Here is a 17,386-nt window from a genome sequence, read left to right on the forward strand (position 1 = left end):
GATATGGATTTGAATTCAGGGTATATTTGGGAAATGTTTGGGAAGTGTTTTTGTCTTAGTGTATTATAAAGTCTGTATATAATGTGACATCGTTTTTCATATGAGGTAAATAACCGCAAGACAGAAATCAAACTTCACTTTAAATAAGATTATTTTCATCCTACTAAGAGAAACGATGTGAAGTTGATCGTTTAGTCAGTGGCTTGATTTACTGATGCATAAATAGCATTAAAAATTTGGAGAGAAAGATAATCTGTCTGAACTTGAGTAACTGTAACATCAGAAATCACAGATCAGGCACTAGAATAAACATGATTATTACTTACATGTTTGTGGCAAAGCCTGCGCCGAAATTTACCAAATAATCCATAGTGAAATGCGCCGAATACAAGCAAAAAAAATAATGAACTGCTGAGACATTCACACTGTTGAAAAAAGGGAAACCCCACTATCCCAGCATTAGGAGGATCGTTTGTCGATCTTTCCTCCACGCTCCAGTGGGCGGGGCCAAAGACGCAGTGATGTGACGTAGCGCTGACCTTCTGCCAAGGCGGCCTTTCGCTGCCCTGTGACGTCACAAGCCTCCACTGTTTAGAACTCCGCTGTTGTTTTCTAGTCTTGGTTACAAACGTGTTTGGAATATCAAGGAAGGTTTGAATTTTGATACTTTGAAAGGGTATTTATATTTTTATAACGGCCTCTGAAATGTCAAAAGATCAAGGAAAGAAGAGCCAGATCTACCGGCCTCTGAAACCTGCAGCTAACTGGCTCCTTCAGCAAAAATGGGACCAGTCCAGTTATGAGATCCACCGAGACAAGGTCTGACTCTGACGGGTTTTGGTTGTCTGCTTTTTTTTAGTAACGTTATGTTTAATATTGCTTGAAATTTAAGTAACTAGTGCAAAGTGCCCGTACAAAATCTGTTTTTGTGTGTGTTTTTAGTAATTGTTGGTTTAATGTGTTTGAGTGCTCATTGTTACAATTAACTACACAGCAAAAGTTCAGTGAAGTTTTTATTTGTGCATGGTAGAAAGCAAATACTGATACTGACATAATAATGACATACAATAAATATGGAAAATTGAACTACAGGATTCAGGGAGCAGCGACACAGTGAACTCTGAGAAAACACTACGCTTGAGCAAACAGTTTGTGATTAGGCTTCTACGAATGGTGGCCGTGAATAAAATATAATATTCAGAAGTAAACATGTAGCTGACTTCATGTTTAGCTGACAGTGTTTATGTCAGAATGATTATTTTTGAACCACAACCTTCTAAGTGCTTCTTTTACCGATATCTTTTGCATTTCTAATCCAAACAACGTTAAACTCGGCACTGCACCCGTAGCAAGACACCCGTCAAGTCTGAAATCCATCGGACTAACGGTTCGAGAGATATGCGAGTAACAGACACACACACACACACACACACACACACACACACACAGACAGACGTTCCTGTAATTTATAGATAGATTTGGGCCACTCAGTTTGAGTTATTTTAGTACATCAAGTCACTAACTTAAGTCATCTTCATTAATATAGCGCTTGTAACCATGTAGATTGTTCCAAAGCGGCTTTACAGTGATAATAGGAATAAAACCACTAACGTTAAGTGAAAATTAGAAATGTTGGCAACCATAGCTCAAATGGAATAAGTTTTTTAATTTTATTTCAGTAAAGAGAGAGAGTGTGTGTGTTTGTGTGTGTGTGAGAGAGAGAGAGAGTGTGATTGTGTGTATATATATGTATATGTTGATGTTCTGTCTCTGTCTCTGTCTCAGGTGAGAGAGGCCAAACCTGTAGTCGACACCAAGGGCATCGAAACACCGGCGCATATCAGACACAATCTGAAGAAAGTCCAGGTATCTGATTAATTAATATGTAAACAAGAATGTATTTTCCTGTCATCATTTACTTGCCCTCATGTTGTTCCAAACCTGTATGAGTTTCTTTCTTCTGCTGAACACAAAAGAAGATATTTTGATAACCAAACAGTTGAACGTACTCCAATAATTATGAGCCTATAAGCAGACAAAAATGATTTTGTGAGCTCTATAACAGCACTATTGCCGATTACAGTGATGTGTTGTTATGAAGTAACGTGGAGTAGATGAAATGCATGATAACAGTGTTTGTCTTCAGTTGCAGAAAGAAAGGATGTCCATCATAGAGAGAGACAATCATCGTCTGGCCAGCAATCTTTCTGCTATCACTCGCTCTAAAGGACTGGTGGACAACAGGAACCATTGCCCACAGCTCAGGTGTGTGTGTGTGTGTGTGTGTGTGTGTGTGTTTGTGTGCTCATACGTCAATCTGTAGCTGGTTAACATAGTAACTCAGTGAGGTGTTTATTTGATCTGGGTTTCAGTTGTCGGATCTCCCGCTGCGTCTCATGTATATAACATCTAAACAAGATGTAGAAATTATTTAGAAATAAAATTAAATTAAACATTAAAAAAATATTCTATTTCATTTGACAATTAAACATTTTATTTATGTTATGTTATGATAATGTTATATATCTGGTTTTACAGTGTGAACACACACAAAAAGAAGGAGGAGCTTCTAGAGCTGACAGCAGAAAACCATCGGATCAACCAGCGAATCCTGACGCAGAAGTCGGATTACAGGAGGGAACTCTGGGAGGCCGACTTTGAAAAGGTCCAGCAATATAGAGACAAACTCGCACACTATCCACGAGGAGAGACCAACAAACAGGTTTGATCCTAATTCACACTTTAAAAAACGGAGCTAATTTCTTCTTAATTTTCTCGCCTTCATCATGTTTCCACACATTTCAGATGCTCACGCTGCTCTTGTTAATGCCTGTGAAAAAAAGCATGTCATGTGGGTTCGAAATTATTATTTCAAAGCACTAAATGGTTTAGCTCCTCAGTACTTGAGCGAGCTTTATTTTTAAAGAGGCGTTTACAACAAAAAAAGCATTTAGGACTTAAGTTACTGAGATAAAAATCAACCCGATTTCAAGGGAGGATCTGATTTGTCACAACAGCTTCTCGAACAAGAAAAAATGTAGGGCGGGGCTTAATTTAGTGCATAGGGAATTGATTGTCTGGTTGTGGTTTGCTATTGGCTGTCCTCATGTGAGTGACAGGTTGTAGCCCCGCCCTCGTCATCAGAGAAGAGTAGAGATGCTGCAAGAGGAACTTATTCTGATTCAAGATTACAAGGCACACAAAAAACTGCACTTCACTGCAATACCATGGCGACTCAAAGGCAAAAATACGCATCAAAATGTTACTTGTTTTACGTAAAATCATTAAATGGCTTCCTTCCGCTAAAATAAATAGTACCTGTGCCCGGTTGCATAAAGCACCTTAGGTTTTTCCCTTAAGTATTATACTTAAGGGGCGATTTCCCCTTACCTAAGAGAATAATTTAAGGGTGTTGTAGTGTTGTCAAAAATATTGATATTTCGATAAATATCGATACTGAAATATCTGAACGGTACCAATACTAATTTCCCGAAGTATCGATACTAGCTGAGCGGTCACTTTCACTTCTCTCCAAAGGCGCGTTGACAAACACCACACGTGACGCACTCGTCTCATTCGCTCTGGTTAAATAGCAAAAGTGAAGTGAATGGTTTTGAATCGACCGGCTTTGGTTGATTGATAAAGAACACCGCGATCAGGCATGTCGGAGAATAGCGCGCACACGCATTAAAAAACACACCGCGAGCAGGCATGTCGGAGAATACGCGGACACGCGCTTCACACTGTGAGCGTGCTGCGGGCACCCAAAAGATTGTTTGACTATCAATAATCCCTAACATCACTAATTTTTTTAAATTATTTTATAGTTGAACAGACTTAAGGAACAGGCTCCAGGGGTACCATTTAGCAGCATATATGCTCAGCATCAGGGGTGTTTGTTATTTGGACAGACCTGCCCCCACTGCTAAAAAAATCCTAAAAGAAATAATGTAACTCTTCTCATTTTAACTTTTCTGAAACATTAACCAAGATGGCCTAGTATTGTTGTTGATATGAGTCTGTGTTGTCTAGTATTTTCACCGTTTTCTTAAAGTTAAGATAAGCTGACTGAGGAATCTTAGACAAGTAAATATTGTTGTGGTCAAATGTAAATTAGCTTGTGCCTATTTAACTTTATTCAAAAATTATTATTTAATTCTGCAATTTTCCTTCATTAGCGATTATCATCAATTTGATTACACAGATACTAATTAAACTAAACAGCTAGACAATGGCATCTCTGAATTCAATAATGAAATGCCTTTAACTGAAAATTGAATGTTTAATCTTATTATTATACATTACTGACACTCTATCCTCCAATTTGATACTGTTAAGTGCTTTTTTGTTACAGTATATTTTAATCTTTGATAACAGTAGGTAATAAAAATACAACGGATCATGTAAGCTCTGGTCCAATTAAAAAATATTAACAAATAGAACTCGGGACATTTTTGTTCATGTAAAATATACCTCATTGTCATGTTCTAGACTTGTTATATTTAGCTTTAAATACAAAAAATACCCCCTTAATATTGTGGCAATTTTTTTCTCTGTGGTATCGAATATCGATATTTTTCAAGGTATCGTATCGAAGTTAGAAATTCTAGTATCGTGACAACACTAGGGTGTTGCATATAATCTCTTAAACGGTTCTCTTAGGTAAGGGAAACATTTAAGTGTTTCACGACAGCGATCCTGGATTCACGTTATAAAAGTCTGTTGTTGCCATAGATGCGCAAAACACTAACATGTCGGCATATCACGTGTCAGTCCAGTGACGCTATCACGCAACACCGCGTTAGCTCCGAAAGTGTACTGTTCACCGTCTCCTGCTTTGGCATTTGTTTAGGTTTTGTGAATGCACTTCTGGCTCTGTGTCTCGAAATACAGCTGAGTATTTCCATAGCATACCTGTTTTCTTCTGTCATGATTCCTTTTAAAACACAGAATCAGCTCGTTCTCCTGTGAATTTTTTTCTGCACGGGTCGGCCACACACTCTCCGTGCGCGCACTGACTTAACGTTGTGATAGTCTACATGCGAGTCGCGTGTAATGACAGACAGACAGCCGTCTAGTTGGTTAGCGATGCCAAATATTGCGCGTCGATCAAATCGGTATTCTTGCAACAATTTTTCATCGCTAAGTTGGTCCAAAGGGTTCTGCCTATTCCCTATGATCTTCAGCTGGTTCCATAAATTCAGCCATGTCGTCTTATTTTTGTCCGCGTCACTCTTAAGGTTACGATTCCCAAACCTTAAGTTATACTTAGGGAAATGACCGTTAAAGGTGCATTGCGCAAGTTTCTGAGGTTTTGCAGAACTATGCCCTCTCTGGCGACAAGCGAAACTGCAACCAGAATGAACTACAAGCCGATCTCTTTGAATCCATCTTCTACTTTTGTCGAAAGTTGACTGAAGTTTTGTCGCTCGAGTTGTCTTCGCTGATACGGAGAATGGCGGCGAATACACAAACCTGCCAGACATAGCCAGGGGAGCGCGAACGCGCATGACGTCACGCCCAGTCTCACGTTCCGGCCCAAATCCCTCTTGTTAATTTTACTGTACAGGATTAAAGAGGCAATCGCAGTGATCAGAGAAGGGCTCATTCAGCCCATCAGGCAATTGTTTAAGCATGTATGGGTTAGAAAAACGGGTATTTTTAACATGAACTGTTGCGCAATGCACCTTTAAGGGGTTTTATGCAACACTTAACGCTTTTTCAGGGATTACTTAAGTGAAAAAACAGCATTTATGGGAAATTCTAAGTGTTTATGACGTTTCACTTAAAAAAAAAAATCTTAAGTAACACTTACGGGGATTTTTCTGCAACACCCTTAGGTTTAAGGGAAACATAAGGGCGAACTTAAGGGAAAATTACACTTAAGGTGCTTTATGCAACCGGGCACTAGACCATAAACAGTAGGGGTGTGTAACGATATTCGAACCGAACCAAAAAAACGCGATACACCACCCACGATACTGGCGTCCCGAACACGCCCCGCCCCCTGCTGCCCCGCCCAGCCCCGGCTCATTGCACCTCATGTCTTATGTGTACACAACGAATACAGCGTTGTTGCCTAACCACCATTAACCACATATAATCGCAATAAGCTCAGTGTTTTGTTACTTTCGATAATAAGCAAGGTGTAATCTTTCAAATTCTGTCTATTTGATCACAAAATTCAAACAATAAATGCCGCTTTGGCGCTCTGTGATGTGGCGTGTCAGATCACTGTACTAGGCTCCTCATTTAAAGCGGCAGCGCGAGTAAACGTGATCATCTCTTCCTCAGTTACAGAATAAACATGAATGAACACCCGAAGGTATGTTGAAAGATACAGTATACTGTATACCAGTATACAGTATACATCATAACTCACTCAATCAGTGTTTCAACAGCGGAAATACGTCAATAAAACGCTTAGTTTTTCACATGTAAATATTTACCTCAGGCAAGTCCTTCAGTGTCCACAGCTTGTTGGTTCGCTAACTCTTTCACTAAATAAATGCACTGTATTAAAGGTGCTCTAAGCGATGTCGAGTGTCTATCACTTCTTGTTGACGTTTAAAGTATTGTCAAACAAAACGGAGGCTAGCTAGACCCTCCCTCCTCCTCATCCGCACACTAACCCCCCAAACTCTTCTTGTCGGTTATTGGCTGGATCAGTTTGTTATGTTTCGTGGCGCGGGTCGCTACAGTTTGTTTTTGTTGCCGTGTGTGACGCCTGGGATGTCTGCAGAGACCGCGTCTTTTTACAGTGTGTTCAGGGGGACAGGCAGCTAGCGGATAGTGAGGAGATGTTTGCTGTATGTGACAAAAAATGTTTTGGCCTAAAAAATGCGTGACATCGCTTAGAGCACCTTTAACCTATATATTATATTTTACTTAACCTGTTAATGATATCTTGATTATTTAATGTATGTTTAAAATATCTGTCATGAAAATAACATCAACTGTGTAAATTATTATATTTCAATAACAAATTAGAGTAAAAACATGTTAATGCAAAAACTGCCTTATGTGCAGTTTACATGTTTTCATACAATTTGTTATTTGAGTGTTGATTATTATTGTTATTATTAGATCTAAAAATAAATGTCAACTGAATTTAGGCTAAAAGTCTAAGCTCTGTTGTTAAGCTTTAAAGTCGTCATGAAATCAGATTTTACCATTCGTATTTTTATATGTAATATTGTAGTGTTTATTATAAATGATTTATCTGTGCACTTCATTATTTTTTTTTAATTCATGTCCCCTTATAATCTTTAATCAAATACGTTACCCTTCCCTCCCCCCTCGAAACGACTTCTCTTCTCTTCCGGTCAAAATCTATTACTAGAGGGCGTGGCTATCCCGTGGTTCGCGGGAGGCTCATATAAATATGGGGTGATTCCTTCCGGAAAATTTGGCTGCTCGTCCTCGTTCTCGTTCTCATCGTCGGGTTCCTCAATTAAAAATGCTTCATGGGAGGGTAACGGTGGAGAGAAATCCTCCACAACTGACTGTAAACTGGCTTTCAAATCTGTCGGTGAATCTTATCTATTTGTTCATTTATATATATATATATATTTATTTATTTATTCATTTTCAATTTCTGCAGGTTTCGTCCTCCACAACACACAAGTCCTACCGGCCTCTGAAACCTGCAGCTAACTGGTTCCTGCAGCAGAAATGGGACCAGTCTAACTACGAGATCCACCGAGACAAGGTCTGACTCTGATGGGTTATGGTTGTCTGCTTTTTTAATATGTTTATTGCGTGAAATTTAACTAACTAGTGCAAAGTGCCCGTAGCAAGACACCCGTCAAGTCTGAAATCCATCAGACTAACGGTCCGAGAGATATGCGAATAGGGATGGGAATTGATAAGAATTTAACGATTCCGATTCCATTATCGATATTGCTTATCGATTCGATTCCTTATCGATTCTCATTGGGTGAGGGAATAAGTACAAATTTATTTGTTTGTATTAACTTATTGAGCTTATAACTTATTTGTTTGTTATTAACTCGCTGACACAGCACAGCGTATTAGGGGTGTGAACCTACACTTGTCTTACGGTTCAGTTCGATTACGATTATCATGTCATCGATTCAGTTCAATTCGATATCTCGATGCATTACATGCACTGCATCCTCAATTTTACTTCAAAAGTGATGTGTGCATGCGCGTGTTCACCTGTTCGTGAAGTCGCAGTGACAGAAACAGTGACATTCCAGTTTAAGTTTCATGGGACTAAAGTCTGTTCATGATGTGTGGCCAAATGTCTCTGCATATTGGAGGTCCCCCCTTTAACGAAATGGAAATTTTACAGGTGTTGGAACAAGTGACCATATTGTTATGAGGCGCCGTCATACTCTCATTGAGTATGTGCGCGAGTTTGAGTGTGTGTGTGTGTGCTCGCGTCTCATATGAATATGTGCGTGGAGAATTTGTGTGTGCGCGCGCGTGTCTCGTATGTGCGTGGAGAGTTTGTGTGTGCACGCGCGCGTCTCTTATGAGTATGTGCCTGGAGAATTTCGCGCATCTTGTGTGTGTAGAGTTTGCGTGTATGCGTGAGCGACTTTAGGTGTGTCGTTGTGCATTTCATATGTATTTGTTTGAGCATTCAGCAGTATACATGTATGTTTGACTACTTAGTATACGTTTATGCAAGTGTTTCATATATGTGTGCGTGAATGAAGTTTGATTTAAGCCCTAGACGGCACCTCACATATTGTCGTCTTTTCGCGTGAAATATAACCAAACGAGCGCTTCTGCCTCGATGCAATGTTTGTTGCGTTCTGAATCAAAATAACGCATCGCGTGTGTGACGTCATGACACATTTGCAACGTGCGGAACCGATAAGCGGAATCGTTAAGCAGGCATACTAACGGTTCCAAGGAATTGGTTCACTGGGAACCGGTTCTGAAGAAGAACCGGTTCTCGATTCCCATCCCTATATGCGAATAACACACACACACACACTAGGGATGGCGAAAACTAAAAAATGTCTTGACCGACCACCGAGCCTCATTAGCCGGTTATAACCGGTTAACCGTTTAAAATATGCTACGCTATTTGAAATAACAGCCATTTAGAGCCGCGCCTGCAATTTTGCATCTCTGTCGCATCTCTCTGCGCTCTGCCTCCCGCTCACACACACACTGCCCCAGCGCCGCCCTCCCGCTCACACACACACTGCCCCGGCACCGCCCTCCCGCTCACACACACACTGCCACACACACACTGCCCCAGCGCCGCCCTCCCGCTCACACACACACTGCCCCGGCACCGCCCTCCCGCTCACACACACACTGCCACACACACACTGCCCCAGCGCCGCCCTCCCGCTCACACACACACTGCCCCGGCACCGCCCTCCCGCTCACACACACACTGCCCCGGCGCCGCCCTCCCACTCACACACACACACTGCCCCGGCACCGCCTTCCCATTCACACACACACTGCCCCGGCGCCGCCCTCCCGCTCACACACACACTGCCACACACACACTGCCCCGGCACCGCCCTCCCACTCACACACACACTGCCCCGGCACCGCCCTCCCGCTCACACAAACACTGCCCCGGCACCGCCCTCCCGCTCACACACACACTGCCCCGGCGCCGCCCTCCCGCTCACACACACACTGCCACACACACACTGCCCCGGCACCGCCCTCCCACTCACACACACACTGCCCCGGCGCCGCCCTCCCACTCACACACACACTGCCCCGGCGCCGCCCTCCCACTCACACACACAGTGCCCCGGCGCCGCCCTCCCACTCACACACTGCCCCGGCACCGCCTTCCCATTCACACACACACTGCCCCGGCGCCGCCCTCCCGCTCACACACACACTGCCACACACACACTGCCCCGGCACCGCCCTCCCGCTCACACACACACTGCCACACACACACTGCCCCGGCACCGCCCTCCCGCTCACACACACACTGCCCCACACACACTGCTCCGGCACCGCCCTCCCACTCACACACACACTGCCCCGGCGCCGCCCTCCCGCTCACACACACACTGCACCGGCGCCGCCCTCCCGCTCACACACACACTGCCCCGGCACCGCCCTCCCGCTCACACACACACTGCCACACACACACTGCCCCGGCACCGCCCTCCCGCTCACACACACACTGCCCCGGCGCCGCCCTCCCGCTCACACACACACTGCCCCGGCACCGCCCTCCCGCTCACACACACACTGCCCCGGCACCGCCCTCCCGCTCACACAAACACTGCCCCGGCACCGCCCTCCCGCTCACACACACACTGCCACACACACACACTGCCCCGGCACCGCCCTCCCGCTCACACACAAACTGCCCCGGCGCCGCCCTCCCGCTCACACACACACTGCCCCACACACACTGCCCCGGCACCGCCCTCCCACTCACACACACACTGCCCCGGCGCCACCCTCCCGCTCACACACACACTGCCACACACACACTGCCCCGGCACCGCCCTCCCGCTCACACACACACTGCCCCGGCACCGCCCTCCCGCTCACACACACACTGCCCCGGCGCCGCCCTCCCGCTCACACACACACTGCCCCACACACACTGCCCCGGCGCCGCCCTCCCGCTCACACACACACTGCCCCGGCGCCGCCCTCCCGCTCACACACACACTGCCCCGGCACCGCCCTCCCGCTCACACACACACTGCCCCGGCGCCGCCCTCCCGCTCACACACACACTGCCCCACACACACTGCCCCGGCACCACCCTCCCACTCACACACACACTGCCCCGGCGCCGCCCTCCCGCTCACACACACACTGCCCCGGCGCCGCCCTCCCGCTCACACACACACTGCCACACACACACTGCCCCGGCGCCGCCCTCCCGCTCACACACACACTGCCCCGGCGCCGCCCTCCCGCTCACACACACACACTGCCCCGGCGCTGCCCTCCCGCTCACACACACACTGCCCCGGCGCTGCCCTCCCGCTCACACACACACTGCCCCGGCGCCACCCTTCCACTCACGTCACTTTTTTAAAATCCCCTACAGCGCGAAACATGAGTCCCGCAAACGCGGCGCCGAGGAGCTTGTATGTAATCGGAGGACAAATGGCTCCCTAGTTTCTAAATGGTTTGGGTGCAAGGTGATCGCGTTGAAAATAAAGGCGTTAGTCTAGCGTTAGCAGCTCATTTGAAAGTTGAAACATTGCCGCGGCTCATTTAAGAAATGACAGCTCCGAAGAGACGCCGCTTTAGTTTGAGGTAGTGCTAACAATAATAAAGAAAGATGATCATCATCACCTTATCTGTTACCACTGAAATGTAGATGTAATGTATAAATCTAAGCCCATCTTATGCTGAATGTTGCCTAATAGACTGCAACACGATAAACCCAATGGATAAAACAGGCAACTTCAGAATGCGTAAATGTTGGTAACCATAGCTGAAATGGAATAAGTTTGTTTTATTTTATTTCAGTTGATGCTTAAGATTTAATTATAATAAACATGCATTGTGTGTGAGAGAGTGTGTGAGTGTCTCTGTGTGTGTGAGAGAGTGTGTGTGATTTTCTGTATGTGTGTGTGTGAGAGAGAGTGTGTCTGAGTGTGAGTGTGTTTGAGAGAGAGTGTGTGTGAGTATGTATATATGTATATGTTGATGTTCTGTCTCTGTCTCTGTCTCAGGTGAGAGAGGCCAAACCTGTAGTCGACACCAAGGGCATCGAAACACCGGCGCATATCAGACACAATCTGAAGAAAGTCCAGGTATCTGATTAATTAATATGTAAACAAGAATGTATTTTCCTGTCATCATTTACTTGCCCTCATGTTGTTCCAAACCTGTATGAGTTTCTTTCTTCTGCTGAACACAAAAGAAGATATTTTGATAACCAAACAGTTGAACGTACTCCAATAATTATGAGCCTATAAGCAGACAAAAATGATGTTGTGAGCTCTATAACAGCACTATTGCCGATTACAGTGATGTGTTGTTATGAAGTAACGTGGAGTAGATGAAATGCATGATAACAGTGTTTGTCTTCAGTTGCAGAAAGAAAGGACGTCCATCATAGAGAGAGACAATCATCGTCTGGCCAGCAATCTTTCTGCTATCACTCGCTCTAAAGGACTGGTGGACAACAGGAACCATTGCCCACAGCTCAGGTGTGTGTGTGTGTGTGTGTGTGTGTGTGTGTTTGTGTGCTCATACGTCAATCTGTAGCTGGTTAACATAGTAACTCAGTGAGGTGTTTATTTGATCTGGGTTTCAGTTGTCGGATCTCCCGCTGCGTCTCATGTATATAACATCTAAACAAGATGTAGAAATTATTTAGAAATAAAATAAAATTAAACATTAAAAAAATATTCTATTTCATTTGACAATTAAACATTTTATTTATGTTATGTTATGATAATGTTATATATCTGGTTTTACAGTGTGAACACACACAAAAAGAAGGAGGAGCTTCTAGAGCTGACAGCAGAAAACCATCGGATCAACCAGCGAATCCTGACGCAGAAGTCGGATTACAGGAGGGAACTCTGGGAGGCCGACTTTGAAAAGGTCCAGCAATATAGAGACAAACTCGCACACTATCCACGAGGAGAGACCAACAAACAGGTTTGATCCTAATTCACACTTTAAAAAGCGGAGCTAATTTCTTCTTAATTTTCTTGCCTTCATCATGTTTCCAACCCTTCTGTGAAACACAATAGCACACATTTCGGATGCTCACGCTGCTCTTGTTAATGCCTGTGAAAAAAAGCATGTCATGTGGGTTTGAAATTATTATTTCAAAGCACTAAATGGTTTAGCTCCTCAGTACTTGAGCGAGCTTTATTTTTAACGAGGCGTTTACAACAAAAAAAGCATTTAGGACTTAAGTTATTGAGATAAAAATCAACCAGATTTCAAGGGAGGATCTGATTTGTCAACAACAGCTTCTCGAACAAGAAAAAATGTAGGGCGGGGCTTAATTTAGTGCATAGGGAATTGATTGTCTGGTTGTGGTTTGCTATTGGCTGTCCTCATGTGAGTGACAGGTTATAGCCCCGCCCTCGTCATCAGAGAAGAGTAGAGATGCTGCAAGAGGAACTTATTCTGGTTCAAGATTACAAGACACACAAAAAACTGCACTTCACTGCAATACCATGGCGACTCAAAGGCAAAAATACGCATCAAAATGTTACTTGTTTTACGTAAAATCATTAAATGGCTTCCTTCCGCTAAAATAAATAGTACCTGTGCCGGTTGCATAAAGCACCTTAGGTTTTTTCCTTAAGTATGATACTTAAAGGGCGATTTCCCCTTACCTAAGAGAATAATTTAAGGGTGTTGCATATAATCTCTTAAACGGTTCTCTTAGGTAAGGGAAACATTTAAGTGTTTCACGACAGCGATCCTGGATTCACGTTATAAAAGTCTGTTGTTGCCATAGATGCGCAAAACACTAACATGTCGGCAGGGCCGTAGCTAGAGGATTCGGGGCCCCCTGAAAAAATATTGATGTGGGCCCCCACCACCCTGCTCCACCAATATCATATACTGTACAATAGATGAACATGGAGGCCCACATAACAGAAGATGGTGATGTTGTTGTAAAACCTTTATTTTAAAAGTTAAATGTTTATATAAAAATTACAACTAATAAAAACTAACAAAAAAGCAAGAAATTGTTAAATAATAATAAAACCAATTTTTAAAAAGTAATGATTTTTTTCCCCATCAGTCTGTTATAATTCATAAATCAAAAAGTAAACATTTAAAAAAATTGACAAGAATGCAGTCTAATTAAAAAAATAAAAGCATTCATTGTCTTATTTTTAAAAAAAGATAATATGGAACTGGTAATATTATTAAATAAAGCGAATACATTTATTCATCCAAGTGCAGTGTGTTGTATTCATGTTTTCTCGATGTTTTAAATATCATCAGCCGGCAGGTCAGATGCATAATGCAATGCGTCGTGACTCGTGTAATTTTTTTTAAAACTCTAGTTACAATACTGTAAAAAGACAGGAATTTAGACCACGTAATCATTCGGTCGATTGCGGCGCGCACCGATAATAAAAAATGACTGTACACGGCAGACTGTAGACGGAAGTTTTCTAATTCCCAGCGAAATAACAATACATAACCGGTCTTTAAGAACGTCTTGATCGACTAGGATACAACCACTCTCCTTGCCTCCCTCTCCGTCTTTTCCTGGCATTTCTGGTTCCCTGATTTGTTTATCTTTTCCCCGACATTTCTCAGTCAGTCAGTCTCCTGCTCTTCCACCAAGTTCATCGTTAACTTCAGGCTGCCGCCTCAACTCTGATTGGTTCTGTTCACGAGCTGGGGCGGGACTTACAATTTTATTGGGTCCATCTGATGTTTGTCACTGACTCTGACTGAATAATTAATACATACTTTAGGTCGGACTAAACCATTTTTATGGAGGTAAGAGAAGCAGATATTTGGAAAAATATTTACCCAAATTGCACGTTTTTGTGGTTTTCATTTAAATCTCAGGCATACAACTAATATAAATATTAGAATTATTCATACTACAGGGGCCTAAATAGTATAACTGCTGGATTTTGTGGGGCCCCCTGGGCAGCGGGGGCCCCTATAATTGTCACCACCTTTCACCCCACTAGCGACGGCCCTGCATGTCGGCATATCACGTGTCAGTCCAGTGACGCTATCACGCAACACCGCGTTAGCTCCGAAAGTGTACTGTTCACCGTCTCCTGCTTTGGCATTTGTTTAGGTTTTGTGAATGCACTTCTGGCTCTGTGTCTCGAAATACAGCTGAGTATTTCCATAGCATACCTGTTTCCTTCTGTCATGATTCCTTTTAAAACACAGAATCAGCTCGTTCTCCTGTGAATTTTTTTCTGCACGGGTCGGCCACACACTCTCCGTGCGCGCACTGACTTAACGTTGTGATAGTCTACATGCGAGTCACGTGTAATGACAGACAGAAAGCCGTCTAGTTGGTTAGCGATGCCAAATATTGCGCGTCGATCAAATCGGTATTCTTGCAACAATTTTTCATCGCTAAGTTGGTCCAAAGGGTTCTGCCTATTCCCTATGATCTTCAGCTGGTTCCATAAATTCAGCCATGTCGTCTTATTTTTGTCCGCGTTACTCTTAAGGTTACGATTCCCAAACCTTAAGTTATACTTAGGGAAATGACCGTTAAAGGTGCATTGCGCAAGTTTCTGAGTTTTTGTAGAACTATGCCCCCTCTGGCGACAAGCGAAACTGCAACCAGAATGAACTACAAGCCGGTCTCTTTGGTTCGGTTCGAATATCGTTACACACCCCTACTGTTTATGGTCTAGTGCCCGGTTGCATAAAGCACCTTAAGTGTAATTTTCCCTTAAGTTCGCCCTTATGTTTCTCTTAAACCTAAGGGTGTTGCAGAAAAATCCCCGTAAGTGTTACTTAAGATTTTTTTTTTAAGTGAAACGTCACAAAAACTTAGAATTTCCCATAAATGCTGTTTTTTCACTTAAGTAATCCCTGAAAAAGCGCTAAGTGTTGCATAAAACCCCTGCATTGCGCAACATTTCATGTTAAAAATACCCGTTTTTCTAACCCATACATGCTTAAACAATTGCCTGATGTTAGAGAGTGAGAGAGTGTGAGTGTGTCTGTGTGTGATTGTCTGTATGTGTGTGTGTGAGAGAGAGTGTGTCTGAGTGTGAGTGTGTTTGAGAGAGAGTGTGTGTGATTGTGTATATATATGTATATGTTGATGTTCTGTCTCTGTCTCTGTCTCAGGTGAGAGAGGCCAAACCTGTAGTCGACACCAAGGGCATCGAAACACCGGCGCATATCAGACACAATCTGAAGAAAGTCCAGGTATCTGATTAATTAATATGTAAACAAGAATGTATTTTCCTGTCATCATTTACTTGCCCTCATGTTGTTCCAAACCTGTATGAGTTTCTTTCTTCTGCTGAACACAAAAGAAGATATTTTTATAACCAAACAGTTGAACGTACTCCAATAATTATGAGCCTATAAGCAGACAAAAATGATGTTGTGAGCTCTATAACAGCACTATTGCCGATTACAGTGATGTGTTATGAAGTAACGTGGAGTAGATGAAATGCATGATAACAGTGTTTGTCTTCAGTTGCAGAAAGAAAGGATGTCCATCATAGAGAGAGACAATCATCGTCTGGCCAGCAAACTTCCTGCTATCACTCGCTCTAAAGGACTGGTGGACAACAGGAACCATTGCCCACAGCTCAGGTGTGTGTGTGTCTGTGTCTGTGTCTGTGTGAGTGTGTGTGTGTGTGTCTGTGTCTGTGTGTGTGTGAGTGTGTTTAGCTGGTTAACATAGTAACTCAGTGAGGTGTTTATTTGAGCTGGGTTTCAGTACATGAACACAAATTTGTGAAAGCGGCGTATGCATATTGCTTGTTCAGTCTATAGACGTCTGCGTGTTTCATTACGAAGTGACATCACCATCTACTGGCCTGACAGCAGAATACAGCGGTTTAACTCGTTTTCGTGTGAACAGGGATCGTTTTTACAATGTTGTCGTTTGTACGTGAAAAAAACAAAGAACTTTTCCGTTTTTATAGTACATTGTTGTTGTGTAAAAGTACCCCTAGTGCTTTTTTTATGTTTTTGTCATTTTTATTATTTAAAAAATATATATATTTATATAGTTTTCATTCATTTCTATTTCAATTTTAGTTTGTTATTTTAGCACATCAATGTAAACAAAATAAAAGGAGAAATGTCCAGAAACTATCTCAAATAAAATAAAATAAGTTTAAGTTATTTATGTTTTATTTTATTTCATTTAGCGTTTATATATAAATAATGGAAGCTTGTTTTCCGCCACAGAATAAAACAATTTAAATGATAATTGCAACTTTTTATCTCACAATTCTGACTTTATATCACCCAAAAAGTCAGAATTGTGAGATAAAAAGTAGTACCTTTTTTTATTCTGTGGCAGAAACAAGCTTCCTATATATATATATATATATATATATGATAGCGGCTACTCAATCCAATGATTCCGCTGAGAGACTAAGACAGGGACTTTTTATGCACTTGTGAAGCACAAATAAAACATCGCTGAAGAAAAATAACTTTTACTAGCTTTTCTTTATTGCACAGACTGATGTTTCTTGATGGTACAAGTTTAGTGGTCAACAAAGAACCCCCCCTCCCCCTCCCCTCTTTTTCATATTTTAAAATTTAATGATCTCTTGTTTGTAGATGATGACTGTGGATGCAGCGGAAGGCAGGAAGCGGGTGATCAGAGACGAAGCATAGAGAGAGAGTCCATAGGGTGACCGTAGGGTGAATTGGGATGACAAATACCCATTATTTTAATGGAAAGTAGGCCTTTTGCAATTACCCCCATGTCCGCGGATCCCTACCCACT

General features: G+C 42.9%; 2 protein-coding genes across 2 annotated transcripts; both read left to right on the forward strand.

Moving 5' to 3' along the window:
* The first annotated feature begins 705 nt into the window (after positions 1-705).
* LOC130069368 (uncharacterized protein CFAP97D2-like) lies at positions 706-2,728 on the forward strand. The gene is made up of 4 exons (XM_056233217.1): positions 706-819; positions 1,786-1,866; positions 2,147-2,265; positions 2,539-2,728. The coding sequence occupies exons 1-4, from the start codon at positions 706-708 to the stop codon at positions 2,726-2,728; spliced, it is 504 nt and encodes a 167-aa protein (XP_056089192.1).
* Positions 2,729-7,459: 4,731 nt separating this feature from the next.
* Positions 7,460-12,793, forward strand: LOC130069369 (uncharacterized protein CFAP97D2-like). Its single transcript, XM_056233218.1, has 5 exons — positions 7,460-7,474; positions 7,604-7,711; positions 11,667-11,747; positions 12,028-12,146; positions 12,420-12,793. The coding sequence occupies exons 1-5, from the start codon at positions 7,460-7,462 to the stop codon at positions 12,607-12,609; spliced, it is 513 nt and encodes a 170-aa protein (XP_056089193.1). The 3' UTR covers positions 12,610-12,793.
* The last annotated feature ends 4,593 nt before the right edge of the window (positions 12,794-17,386 follow it).

Source organism: Rhinichthys klamathensis, unplaced genomic scaffold (genome assembly GCF_029890125.1).
Source record: "Rhinichthys klamathensis goyatoka isolate OS25496 unplaced genomic scaffold, OSU_Roscu_1.1 h1tg000363l_1, whole genome shotgun sequence".
Classification (NCBI taxonomy): Eukaryota; Metazoa; Chordata; class Actinopteri; order Cypriniformes; family Leuciscidae; genus Rhinichthys; species Rhinichthys klamathensis.